This window comes from Apteryx mantelli, chromosome 19 (genome assembly GCF_036417845.1).
Source record: "Apteryx mantelli isolate bAptMan1 chromosome 19, bAptMan1.hap1, whole genome shotgun sequence".
Lineage (NCBI taxonomy): Eukaryota > Metazoa > Chordata > Aves > Apterygiformes > Apterygidae > Apteryx > Apteryx mantelli.
This window is the reverse complement of record NC_089996.1, coordinates 12,220,612-12,234,465: the sequence shown is the minus strand read 5'-3', so window position 1 is coordinate 12,234,465 and position 13,854 is coordinate 12,220,612. Positions and strand designations below refer to the sequence as shown.

Below are 13,854 nucleotides of genomic sequence, written 5' to 3'. Positions count from 1 at the left end.
AAAGATGGAAAGCTCTCCATCTCATTCAAGTGGTAAAGGAAAAAGGTGAACTCCATTATGGAACCTCCCAAAATTCCTTCCAGTAACGTGCCCAGACTGACTGGCAGACTCTTTCACTTGGTCTATGAATTCTAGCAAAAAACTTTGGAGAAAGGACTTATATATTACTGCACAGATAATCTCATCTTCCCATACAACTGCTTTAAGCTTTATAAACAGCACTGGTTTTCCATCTCAGACTAGAACATCTGGCTGTGTTATGCCAATAAGCAAATCCCCAGAGAGGGAGTAAAAGGGACATTTCCTCACATCTCTTTCATTTTGTACCTGCCTGCTAGGCTGCACTGATAGCAGAGGTCTATCCCCCTATCTTCCCACACTTTTCTGTTCCACTAAGTTATAAAACAGCCAATGATCTGCTTGAGAATTAGAGTATCAACCAGATGTTTCCTGAGCAAAGACAACTTGTGTTTCCCTTTGTACATCATCTTCTGAGGGGCAGTGCTACAGCAATTCCATATCTGACATCATTCACTATGTTGACTTTGGGTTACTGAGAATCTTTCTTTTACTTTACCATCCAACTCAAATACAGTAGCTTTACAGAGAGGTCACATGGAAAGAATGGACTTGAACAACTAATGTACGTGGAGGAATAGTTTATATTCACTTTGTTACAGCAAAGCCATTTGCTGGAGGGTCATGCAGTAATTGCTCTTTGGGTTTTGCCAGTTCCGTGAATAATCCTAAACAGAACCGAGTCTTCCTGCGAATAACAACATGCAAAAATGTTTTTGGAAGCATTGGCCTTTTAAAACAGAAGTTACACATGACAACAGATCCAAAACTCATTATGATGGATGGAAAGTCTGATTAAAGGCCTTTGGATCGGATGCCTGTCTGTTACTAGAGACTACAGCAGTTTTTTAGTTCTACTCGGCTAACAAGAAAACTTCATTAGTACCTACTAATCTGTAGGGTGAGAGTACTGGTCTGTTAATGGGGGTGGGATATATAAGATTAGAGGCTCAAACATCATCTGGTAGAAATGCTTCTTTCTTTTTCTTTAAACAGCCCTACAGTTCACAAGTAAACATTCTGAAGCACAAACTCTGAACGTCTTTTTCAGGCAAACTGTATTTCTGATGCAAATAGAAAGCTAAATTTCAGATGCTACGTGAGCTAGCAGCACAGGAAGGGGTGAATCAACTTCTGTGCAACAGAACTCATAACGCACAGTGGCTTACAACTTACATAGTAAGATTTTTGTGCAAGGTATCTAGAAAAGTTCACATGATGCACAGGTAATTTACACAACAGCAGTATTTACCAGTCACAAATAAAGCTCTAAACTGCTTTATGAGCAAGTCTTTTGCATCCAAGACTGAATAATACCAACATTTTTTTCTGGTTATAAACTGATTTAGACAAGAAGCTACCACATGCAAGGCCACAATGGCTTTTTGTTACCTAGTAATATGAGATAAATGTGCAATGACATTTCATTCAGATTAAGTATGAATTACTACATCTATGTCACCATGAAAGCCAGTGGAGACCTAAACTTAACAGAAGATCTGATACTGCATTCGTCTCACATCATTGGTTAGTTGCTTGTGAAAAAGAGAAGAAATCTGCTTTCAGTAGCTTCTGTTCAATCAAGCGTGACCTTTAAGTTGGAAAGTTGAATACAGCAAAAGAAACTGCCTGTGCAGTAGCTTTTAATAAGGATACATGAGCAAATGCCACATATTATTATACACTGTTAAGTGTGATTTCTCTAGGAAATCCTGTTTTCAGCGAGACTGACAATGGAGCAATTTAGCCTCATTAGAGTGCTCAGTCTAAGCATTTCAGCGCACTGCAAACAAACATATACAGTGTCTTGATGACAAATTTCTAGAAGAATGGCAAAGGTGCAATCATGAATCTATGAATACAAAATACTTTCACTCCTTCTCATGTAAGGTTGCTTTTATTAAACACCAAACAGAATGATGGAATGGTTGGAGGAAAGAAAACAAAAAACACCCCTCATACCTCTAGGTGATTCATCTCTGTGCACACGGCCAGCTTACTACCTACTCATTTCTTGTAAACTTTGCAACTCTTGAAGTTAAGGCAGATTTGCATTACAAAAAATCCATTACTTTGCATCATTATTCCAGGAAGATCCTTCCTCAACTAGTTCATCACTTTTCCAATTCTGTTATTTCAGGCTGAGAATAGTTTGTTTTGCTTTTCTGTCTTCTTTTGGAACAATCTACCTCGTTCCTCCTTTGCTCCAGGACATCACTTGTATCCATTCTATTGACCCAAAGTTACTTTGGTATTCCGTTGAAGGCTTATGGCATTTGAACTCCTAAATACCTAACACACTACTAAAAAAAAAATTTAGTTTTTGGAAACATTGCCAAAAATGAAAGGATATCTGTAATTTGAAGTTTGATATATTCAATTAAAACACCATCATACTCTTGGTATGACAAAACTGTAGTTTGTTTTAGGTATATATACAAGTAAAATTTTGGATCCAGCTGCAATAAGTGCATGGGTGCAAAAATTAAGGAAAATTAAGGAAAGTGATGGTTCAGAATTTTCTCTAGCTGTTTCTGTTCTTTACCTACTAGAAGAAATTTGTTTAACAGCTAAATTTAAAGTGGATTGAGAGTTGTAACACCATAATATTCAATTCAGTAATGGGCTCCAAAGCTAAGATATTTGGAAAATGGATGATCTACAGGTAGCAACATCCTCAGTACACAGGGAATTCTACTTAATTCTCATGAATCCAAGTTATTCTTCCAAAAGGCTTTAAAAATGAAGCAGCACATGATGTCAGCCTGTCATATTTGTGACCTGCCCAGCAGGGCCAGCCTTAAATATGAGAGATGGAACAAAAGCACTGCATTCTATGGATAGAATAGTGTTTTAATTTAAACAAATATTTACACAACATATAAAGGCAGTCACTTCAACCATTTCTTTTTTAACAAGATACAGCTACCCAGTTACAAGAAGCAGCAGGGTTAGATTTAGCAAAGATGCAGAATATTTTAAACCCCTGAGATTGAGGCCTTCTCACCCTTGATCCACTCTATCCCCCACCCAAAGGTGCTACAAATTTAATTTTCTGCTCAGCTGAGCTTTTGGTAGATTATCAGCCAAGAAATACAGTTCCAGTCTTTACATCAGCATGAAATTTAAAAAGGTAAGCAACCCCCAAGTTTCACATCAAGTTCATTCACAAGTGAGTGAAACAAAGTCTAAATTAGTTGCAGGCATCCAGCTTAGAAGTACTTCCAATTCAAAGTTGGTATCTAAGCTGCCTTATAGGTAAGGTTACTCAGTTCTGAAGATATAACTTGTTTCCATTAAATCAGACATGGAAGGTAACTCATACAGAGGTATTGAGATGCCAATGCAAGGCCTTAGGCACATATCCTTTTATATCTAGACTTAAAGCCATCACAAAGAAGCTTAGAAACACAGAGTTCCAGTTCCTACTGCAGACTTCAAGTAATTTACCTATATACCCTCAGTATCTTTTAGGTTTTTGGCAGGCAGACAATTTAAGAATGACCAATCCAGGTAACAAAAGTGTTTCCACCCAGACAATGCAAGTTCCATTACTCAGTGTCAGTAGGAAGCCACCCTGCAAGGCCACACAGGCAGATCCAGGCATAACGTGCACAGAATTCTCAGGGCAAGTTGAGGCATTTTTTGTTTGACAAGGTCAATGGCATCTCTTGTCTGAGGATGTAGTATTTTATGAACAGAACTCCTCTAGCTGACCTACAATCAGCATAAAGCATGGGGTCAAGACAAAGCTAAGTACTTCGAAAAGGAGGCAGCTGACTTTGGTGTTACCTTGTTGATAGCTAGCTCTTCAGTTCAAGGTGGAAACAAAGGCCTAATAAAATTCAAGGCATAAGCCAACTAAAACAAAATTATTTCCAGTGTTAGAGGTAGATTTTATCCAGTGTGTTGTATGATAGCCATTCCTGTAAGTGCATAACTCTAGAAATCAAACAATTCACATCAGCTTGATGTGGCCTATGTGCTCTTGGAATAATTATGGCAAGCTTTTTGCATGTCCTTCAAGAAAGTAGGCACACCACTCTGTAAAAAGAAAAGTAGAAAAGTCATTCTTCTATGATGTAATTAAGAAAGACTGTAAATAAGACCAGTATCCCTATTTTATAATACCAGTATCCTTATTTTATAGTACAAGGCTTTCAAACAAACACAGGACAATTCTAAGATCTGGTACAAAGCAGTAGACTGTTCCTTTAATGCTTCATGAGTGGACAGCATTATTGAAGTTTGCAAATGTTAAGACTATTCATTTAAGCTCTGGAACATGGATTTGCTCTTTTTGTTGCACCAATTTACCTGCATGGTTGACTAATCAAAGGAATTTAATAGGAATCAAAGGAAAAAATAAAGACAACTACTATGAGAAGAGGAGACAACAGTAAGTCTTGAAAATGGAACTGCATAAGAGCTAGAAGGGTCAATGCATCCATTTCAAAAAATAATTCAACCCAACATGCAGAAGGCATGTTTTGATGCAGTGAGTAGACTGTTAGGGACAGATTAGCCAGAGATAATTGTGCTGTCAACCTTTACTTACCTTGGCAGCCCAGTTGACCAGCCATGATGGAATCATGCCGCCAGGATTATCAAAATAGTACATATAGACTAGATATGAGAGAAAAGAGTTACCAGGAACAGTTTTCCAGCTATAATTTCAGTACAAGTTCTAACACTGTATGACAGAAGCTGTCAGTGTGCATGACTGAAGCACCAAGTATAACAGTTGTGCTTGAATTCTATACAAGAAGTCAACTTGTATTAAAGTGAAATGTCAAATAAGTATAGCCATTCCCCATTAACTCTTGGAGAGCTGAAAGAGTCCTAATTCTAATTTAGCCTTTTTCAAACCATTTCACATAACCAGTCTTGTGAAATAAGGTTGTCTTTAAAGGACTCATCTCAGTCAGGAGTCACTCTCTCAGCAATCCCTTTTATCTATAAATCTGTCAAACATATTACTTAAATCATTACTGAATTAAGCAGTTTCCAGTTACTATCCAACTCTATTCAACTGACTGGCAGGAAAACAAGTATTAGGAGGGCTGGGGGGGACGAAATGATCAGTAGCTTATCCTCAATTACCTAGCCCAACTGTTAAGAATCATTTCCTTACAACAGTAAAACACTGCACAGAATTTTTCACTAAGTTTCATTCATTTTTAAATACTCTAGTGTTCTGCATATCACTTTATAGTAACTGTATGTTGCTCAAACTTTTAAATCTCTTTGTGCATTTTGCTAATAAATACATTCCTTGGCTACATGACTTGTGATCACACTTTCTTGACCTCTTACCTTTAGATCCAGTCTTGCCATCACTTTCAATTGCGAGACTTTGTTTATAGCTTTTAACTCTGATTATACCAGGCTTTTCTGGGCACTGAGGAACAGACACACTTTGAGCTAACACAACCCAGATCTTCCGCCCATCAACATCCATCACTCGACATTCACGAATATAGACATACTGTATTCCAAGTTCAGGAGGCATGTCAAAACAGTGTGTCAGTTTGACATATGATGCAATGACAAGTGAATCGCATTACAAATCCCAGCCCCTTCAAGTGATTTCTTATGCTTCCACAGGATTCAGCCCTGCACAGTAATAATTCTGCTTTGCAAGGTTTTAAGTTGCCTGTGAGAAGGAACACCCACACTCTTCCTCATGCTATTCATATTCATGTAACATGAGCACTGCAAGATCTTAAATCAAATACGGCAGAGCAGTAGTCAATACATTGGCAACGTTCCTGAATGACCAGGTGACAAACTGCAAGGAAAACAAAAAGCTTGAAAGGATACATCTCTGTTTGAGAGAGGGAAAGGGTACTTCACTTCCCAGTAGATTATTTTTTCACCATCATAAGTTTTCTCATACAGTTCTACAGTTGAGAAAGGAAGACTGTTAGATGTATTTAATTCCCACTGCAACAAACACACAGGACATGAGGAAGTGTTCAGAATATTCCTGACAAACACATTGTGTGTGTAACCCTTATACCTAAATTGATAGTCATGTGTTGGCTGTGGCAGTAGAAGATTTTAAGAATTTTCTACAGCAGGATTGTTGAGGAACCAAATGCACAAAAATAGGAGGTCTTTGTTTTTCTGCTGCTACTGAATTCATTGATGAAAAAAAAAAATTCCAGGAGGATGAAGAGTCAAATTCCCTTTCAGACTGTTACTCTTTCAAAGCCTTTCCATCCCAAAGTGTTTTCCTTGTCTATGTATATTCAGTATAATTCTAAACCACCAGGAGAGTATGCTTTTTCAGAAGCATGTAAATGATTCTGAGTTAAGATGGAATTAGGACAAGTACTACATCCTAATACTTGAAGAGCTCTTACACGAGGAAATAATGAAGTCTGGAAAAGCTATTAGGAAGTTCCAGCAGTATATACAGGCAATAGTGGACATTAGACTATAACAGTTTACCAGCCTCCATTACACCACCTTTACTCTGCCTGGAAATTCAATTGGAAGGCAGATGAATTGCAGGGAGGAGAGGGGGAATGTAAGAGTCACTAAAATGTGACAGTGACTCAGTCAGTCAGAGAGGAATGGTGTGGCAGAAAGAAAATTTAATTTAAATCAAACCACATAACTGAGTTTGAGATATTCAACTGTCTACTGTCATGCAACTCAGCTGTCTTCTCTTCCGGCAATAACTGGCATCATCAGGGGAATGGACCTGACAAGTCAGTGGGCTGAGCCAGTGCAAGTTCCTGCCTGCGCAGGAACTGGTCATTACATGAGTGCAGTTACACTGAAGGACATGAGCCAGACCAGATTGTTCACGTTAACAGCTGGACCATTCTTTTCCCACATTCGAACACAGACTTCAGTCTGAGGTACGACATATCCTTCACAGTTAATGCAGTCTGCCACATCAAAGAAGTAGCTTTGAAAGGAAGGCTAGAGGAGACAGATAATTTCATTGTTAAGGCAAGAAGAATGCCACAGATGGGAGATGCTTTTCCCATAAAACGTGTTCCCAGCTAGGCTTCTGTTGGTATGCCCTGCAAGTCAGCTGTCACCCCTGAAAACAACCTGTCCTCTTCTCCAGACTGGGGCAATATCAGATGCAGAGTACTTCCAGTGTTGCTGTAATAAGCTAAACCATTATGGTTTCCACCAGAGGTCACTGGAGTATTGGTTTGTTACCTTTCAACTATAGCTTTACTTTCATTTCCAACTGATTCCTTTTTCAAAGGAATTAATCTTTGCATACAAGGATATTTTTGCAAACAAGGATATTTTTGCAAACACAGAAAAACTACACAATTGGCAGCCAAGTCACATCCACTTGTATTCCCTTTAGTCTGTCAACACTAGTGGACAGAAAGCTTTGATCAAAGCAGAAAATAATGTTTTAACACAAAATTAGAGTTTACCTATCATTACTACAGTATATTGCAGAACTGTTATATTTGTAATAGGCACATCAGCATCTGTTGCTTTAGCAGATCAGTTATGACCATGAAGTTGTTAAGAAGTGTGGTCTCAATCAGGACAGTGGTGCAGTTAGGAGCAGCAAGATTTTTATATTGCTGAGGCTTGACTATGTTTTTTTACCATGCCATAGGAGCCCGTGGTACTTTAGGCACTACTCTACAGTTTAGTCAGAGCTTCCCTGCTGAATTGGGAGCTGTAGCCAGACCTCCAGGCCTCAGGATGTCCAAATTACAGTTGAGAGGTACTGCTCTTGTAGATGTCCATCGGCCTGCTTTGAAATTAGCCAGGGTACTAAAAGCAATGCAACAGTAGCAGACTGATGCCAAAATTTCTGGGGGTCTCCGTCGAACCCTTGGCAAGAACAGGCACCAGCCTGTAAAGAAAGACCAGTCTCAAAAATCGTGTCCATTCTTGCCTCCGGTTAGGCCTTCGTAAAGAGCTTTGCTGAACAGAACTGGAAGACAGAGCAGAGATTAGCTCCTCTTATGTTTAGTGCAGTAGCAGCTACCTTTCTAAATAAAAAGGCAGTTACTGCTTCTCTGGTGATGTTTTCAGTTTAATGTGAGCCAGCAGGTCAGCAAAGAACTCCTTTCTGGACTGCCGTTATTGTATAAGCTAAAAAAAGGAATATGAACAATAAAGCAAAGAGCATGAATTTTCTGAATGGAAGTTATTTCTGTTTTCTCCCCTAAATATTCAGAGTGAGGAGAGGAAGAAGCAAGCATTATATAGTTTTCATAGAAAAGGTTGGCTATCACTATTGCATCATCTATACACGTCTACAGAATGAGTGGGTTTGTACCAAATTTTAAGCTAAAAGGAAAACCTTATGTTTATGCATTTAAAGAGTTAACTTCCATGAAACACTAACTTTACATACCAGCACAAGTATTTTAATACACAGATGAATACATCATGGTCACATAAAGGATATAAAGGCCAGCGCTGCAACACTATCTAACTTTTAGTTTAAGGGTGTAGCTTCCCCCAACTATTTCCTTTCTTTTCTCTAAAAAGGCATTACAAAAAATAGAAAGTGTTTAAGAAGTGAAGCAGTCAGTTCTCTTAAGTGCATTTAAATCAAAATCTAAGGCTACCAAAGTAACCTAAGCTAACAAGGCATTTTTGACATACACTATAACAATATCTGTGTATTTGGAGTCCAGCTCCTTTGTTTCATCTATAGGAGAGAGGCCTTTTCTACAAGAAAGCTCTTTCCCGTTATGACAGATAACACCTTTTGCTAATGAGGTCACAGCTTCTGAACATTAACCAAGTGGTGAAAGGAGCCAAAGAGGTGGGTTTCTGTACCAGTACAGCCAAAGGCATTACTAATAGAGTCATTTACAATAGAGCTGTCCTAGACTTAACAAGTACAACATTTAACAAGTCTTTCATTTTGTAATACTGTTCTTTGCTCACCAAGACACTTGGACATGTGTCTCAGTTTTATAGGCCTGAACTGCTTTTAAGCACAGGCTTAAAATGGGAGGTCTCTTCCATCTTTAAAATGGATGGATCACTACAGAGATCTGCATCAGCTGAATCCTTGTCTTGTCACTGGTGACTTAACATTCAAAATGTTTTAACATCACATGGATATCCAGATTCAGCCTCCTGTTTCAAAGGCAATATTAAATAAAAAAACTGAATTAGTTATTCAGTTCTCTGTAAGAGCTCTAAGTTAGTAATCACTCCTTAGATTCATGAATTTCTAATTTTAAAAGGTGCCAAGAACAACCAACTCTTTTGAACATGTTCAGAAAAAGATACTCCATCCTACATGAAACTGCTGCAAGCCATTTCAGTTTTTAAACCTCGGCTGCAATATGCAAAGATACACAAAAGGTGTGATCTCCATTTCTCCCCAGAACATCTAATAACCTTTAACTTAGGAATCACGAGAATGACTGTATTAGAGGCTGCAAGGTGCTCTGGTAACAAGTGAGGCCAATTGGATGCTTTAACCAATATGGAAAGAACTCCTTCCAAAAGGCAGGTATGTAGTAGCTAGATGTTAGCTGTTCCATGTCAGTGTTAACTTGTATATTTGCAGAGCACAACATTATCTTAAAGAACACTCCAGTCTGGCTCCAAGTCCTTTGGACAAAGCAGCTTTAAAATATCTTTGAAGAAAAGTGTTAGCGGGAAGAGTCAGCGTGGACATAAAGCTTGCTTTTAAACTGTCTAGATCAGCTTACCTTTAACGTATTGATCCCACTGTTTTCTAAAATCTAAATCCATATAGACATCTGCACACAGTTCTGGTGGACAGTCAGCAAGACCACCAAAGACTTTGTATTCATAAAGTCCTGACTGCTGTGGAAACAGAATTGGGAGAGGAAAAGTCACACAGGAAAGGGAAGTATTCTTCAGCAGAAAGAACAGCTTCCTTCAGCTGTTAGGTGGGGCATGTACTACAAATACGGTCAAGAGCTGTGAAAGTAAGTGTTCAAAAAACAATGCAAGATTCAGTCTTTAACTGCTCAACTTTTTGATCTATTCATGAAATTTTAAATGCAGACAGGCTGGCTTGCCCAGCGCAATGGCTGTTCCTTCCCTTGCACCAGCTACCCTTTTACTTCATAAGTAGTTCCAAAGGGAGCATGTTTCTTCCCCTGCACCCATCCCTTTTCATCCTCACTGGTCAGTGTGCAGTAAATCCTGCCCACACTGAAGCTCACCAGAAGATGCACATTAATTGCTATGGCAGGGACTCAAGGGCCTATATAAGGGACCTGAGAATTTCAACCATATCCAAGAAGTTACCAAGTGCTGCATGATCCAGAATAGTAGGTCTTGCTGCAAATTATTCTTGCTGCTGCAAATTATTCTTGCTGCACACTGTGATACATGAAAGTTTTATAATTTTCAGCTTATGTAATACACGCTACATGTATTTGCCTTGAGTATTACCTATTTTCTTTCTGTAAGCTGTCTGTACTGAGAGGGCGGGGTGCAGGATATCTCCTGTGTTAATGCTTTTAATGTTTCTCTCAACATATGGAAACTCCATCTGTGCCTACGGAGCAATGTTTGCACTATTGTTAGTACCAGTCCAGAACGAAATTAAAACAATGAGAGTATTTTGAGGATACAGTGTGGGAGTGAAATTCAAGCATTCCCAAGGAAAGGGAGGGAAGAATTATACAACTGTGTTAATGAATGGTTGATCTGATCTGACGCATGGAAATACACATTTACTGTAGGCTGGACAACAGTAAATCATATTTCTCCTTATCCTTCTGGTAATTTAGAAAAGTTTTATTGCCCCATGTCTTGCGGCTGCTCTTCTGTTGAGCAACTGAAGTCATTTTCTATTCTTTTCCTGGACTTTGATTCTGAACTGCCTCATGAGAGGTAACAAATCAAGCCTACCCAAAACTTTAATTCTGCAGTCAATATTCAAAGATAGCTATTCTTCAGCACACCCACTGTTTCTTTGCAGTCTTTAGCCTCTCTTCATCTGTTTGGCAGAAGAAAGCCATACAGTAATTACCTCTCATTTAAACCATGACAGCTTGCATCAAAGATTTAGTGTAGCATTGTGCTTTGTACCTTAGTGAAAACAGACTATAGTTTCACGCTTCCAAACAGAGTATAGCTTTAGGAACACGAACTAGTACATTAGCTTGTTTGCTCCTAAAGCTTTTATGTACCACCCAACAGGCAGCCAGAAGTGCCTGTAATACTTTTTGATCCAGGATTATCAGGAGATATGCTTACAGTATAGGTCTTTGAAAATGCAATAGATGGAACCTCCAAAGGTTAAAAAAGACCTGGTGGTGATATAATTTACTGTCACAAAATTCAGAAGCAGTTAAATACAGAGTGCAATTAAGTTCTGCAATACCTACTCTTCTGATTCAACACAAAGGATTCTACCTCACATTCAGAGTTAAGCTTCCCAATTGGTGCACGATATCTGTCCAGTCATTCTTACATCTGCAGGTAGGATCACTGCACAAGAGGTAAGAAAATGTAAATGTTTTTCAGTCAACTCAACAGTCCATCCATACGGAAGCATCAAAAGAAGCAGCCCAAGTGGCTTTCAGTCTGGCCAATTTCAATATATACAACAGCAGCAAAGCCGTAGCAACACAGGCTGCTTCAGTACACATCTCCCATGGACTCCTGGTTCCGTTTGTTAGGCTAAATCCAGCCCCCAATTTTCCTAAGTTAATTAGCCGGTTTACTATAAGCTTAATTAACACAGTGCATTTACAGTTCTCTGATGAGCTCCAGACCTAAAGTTTCACTTCACCTACTCCATAAGCAAAGCTCCTAGTAACTCCTATTTCAACATATTTAATTCCTGTTTAAATACAGGATAAACACTGCAAGCAAGCCTTTGCTATATGCACTCACTGATAAGCTTGTCCTGCTATTACCTTTTGCCATTTCCATGCTATAAGTAGGGATTTTTTAACCACAGGAAAAAAAAATATCCAGAGGTGTAAAAAAATGACAATTTTAAGGTAGTAAATCAGATTTCCCTACCCAGCTTTGCATTTCACACACACCAGGATGACCTGTTTGTTTGTTTTCTTTGCTATTTTTTTCCTCTGAAAGCTAACATCCCAAGAAACAGGGCCATTAAGCCACCAGTCTTAAGTGGCAGTTGTGTTTCCTGAGCCTGCATTTAATGCCAATGTATCCCTTGCCATTTTAAGTGAAACCTGTAGTTCAGGTAAGCATGCTAAGTCAGGTGCATAAAGAAAGAACATCTTTCTCTGAGGAGACCTTCACAAGAACCAATTTATGTCAGAAAAGTGGGCCTTCGCAGGACTTCCCAGAAAGAGGGGGACTTCTCGAAAGAAGTGAGGAATAGTTCAGGCATTACAAACCAGGAAGTGAAACACAACTGTTCCTCCGGTACAAACTGGCAGAACTAGCTATGTGGATAGTACACAGGCCTCCTTCTCCCCTCCTTATCGGCTAATGAGAGGCCTAACAACAGAAGATGCCATCATCTGCCATTTCTCTAGGTCTTTCATGTGCAGAAGTCGAGGTGAGCTGTCAGACCTGGTAAAGCACTGCAGCTTGCACTGTCGCCATACCCAAGTTTGGGAAAGGGGGCAAACGGAAGCCTCACAGATGGTTACAACTTCAGTCCGGTATCCCTGAACAAACCACTTCAGAAATCAGTCTCCCTCCTCCAGCTGAGCATGGACATTGAATTAATCTCTACAGCTTTCAGACTTGCACAGTAGTGAAGCAACTGAGAAGTGCCGGCAAACCGGGGTGGGGGGAGGAATAAAAATCACCTAGCATCATCTTTACTGGAAGTGTAATTTAGTTATATTTCATTTAATAAAGCTGAAATGACAAATAGCATTAACTTGCCCAGCTTTATAAGCAATAAGCTTATATAAGCTTTATAAGCGGTAATCACAAAGCTAGAGAAATAGGATGGATTCAAAACCCGTTATTAAATTGGAAACGTGCGTCGGGTTTGGAACACCGCTATGCCAGCCGGCCTACTGAGGTAGTTTGGGCACGTCTGGAAGTCTGAACTTTTTATCCTCTTAAAAGAAACAGTAAGTCCTCACAAGAGAGGGGAATTTTATCAGTGCCCTTTCTGAGCTACCTCCCGATTTTAGGGGGCAGAGACTCGGTTTAAGGAGAGCTCTGGAGCGAGGGGAAGGCAGGGAAGCAGACCCGGCGCGGATGAGGAAGGTGTTTTTAAGGCACCGCCCGCCGCGGCCCCGGAGCCCGCCGCGGCCGAGCCGCTTCCCCCTGCGCACTTAATGGCATTAGCGCGAAAGCCGCTTCCCGGGCGCCCGCGGAAACGGAGCCGCGGGCGTGGCGGCCTCGCGGCGAGGGGCCGCGGCCGGGGCCGGGCAGCCGCCGCCGCCGCCCCCCGGGGCCCGCCCACCTCGTGGAGCAGCCGGTAGATCCGCACGCCCATGCTCTCCACCAGCAGCTGCCAGGCGCCCCCCGCCGCCGCCGGCGCCGGCTGGTCCAGCTCCCGGCAGGCGGCCCGAAACTGCTCCTCCGAGAAGCCCCGCGGCGGCGCCTCCTCCATGCTCCGCGCCGCGGGATGGCGGCGGCCGGGCCCGCCCCCGCCCATGGCCGCCAACGGCCGCCGCCCCTCCCCCGGGGCCGCCGCCATGACGGGACGCGCCGCGCCGCGCCGGGCCCGCCCCGGGGGCCGCGCCGGGCCTGAGGGAGCCGGCGGGTCTGCGCGGGTGTCGCCGGCCTCCCCCCGGCACCTCCCGCCGGGCTGCTCCCAGCCACTGACGGGCCTCGCTCTCCGACGGCCCCCGAGCGAGCGGGGCTGCCCTTAAAATCTTAAAC

At 41.2% G+C, this 13,854-nt stretch overlaps 1 protein-coding gene across 3 annotated transcripts; it reads right to left on the bottom strand.

Moving 5' to 3' along the window:
• Positions 1-761: 761 nt before the first annotated feature.
• Positions 762-13,605, bottom strand: PCTP (phosphatidylcholine transfer protein). 3 transcript variants are annotated; one of them, XM_067308430.1, is made up of 6 exons: positions 13,433-13,605; positions 9,756-9,873; positions 5,902-5,981; positions 5,395-5,566; positions 4,637-4,704; positions 762-4,122 (listed from the first exon to the last, which is right to left on the bottom strand). In XM_067308430.1, exons 1-6 carry the CDS (start codon positions 13,580-13,582, stop codon positions 4,057-4,059), a joined length of 654 nt encoding a protein of 217 aa, XP_067164531.1. In that variant the 5' UTR covers positions 13,583-13,605; the 3' UTR covers positions 762-4,056. The 3 variants fall into 3 exon arrangements, with proteins under 3 accessions (XP_067164531.1, XP_067164532.1, XP_067164533.1); XM_067308431.1 differs by having other exon boundaries at positions 9,756-9,870; XM_067308432.1 differs by lacking the exon at positions 4,637-4,704 and having other exon boundaries at positions 4,038-4,122.
• Positions 13,606-13,854: the final 249 nt, after the last annotated feature.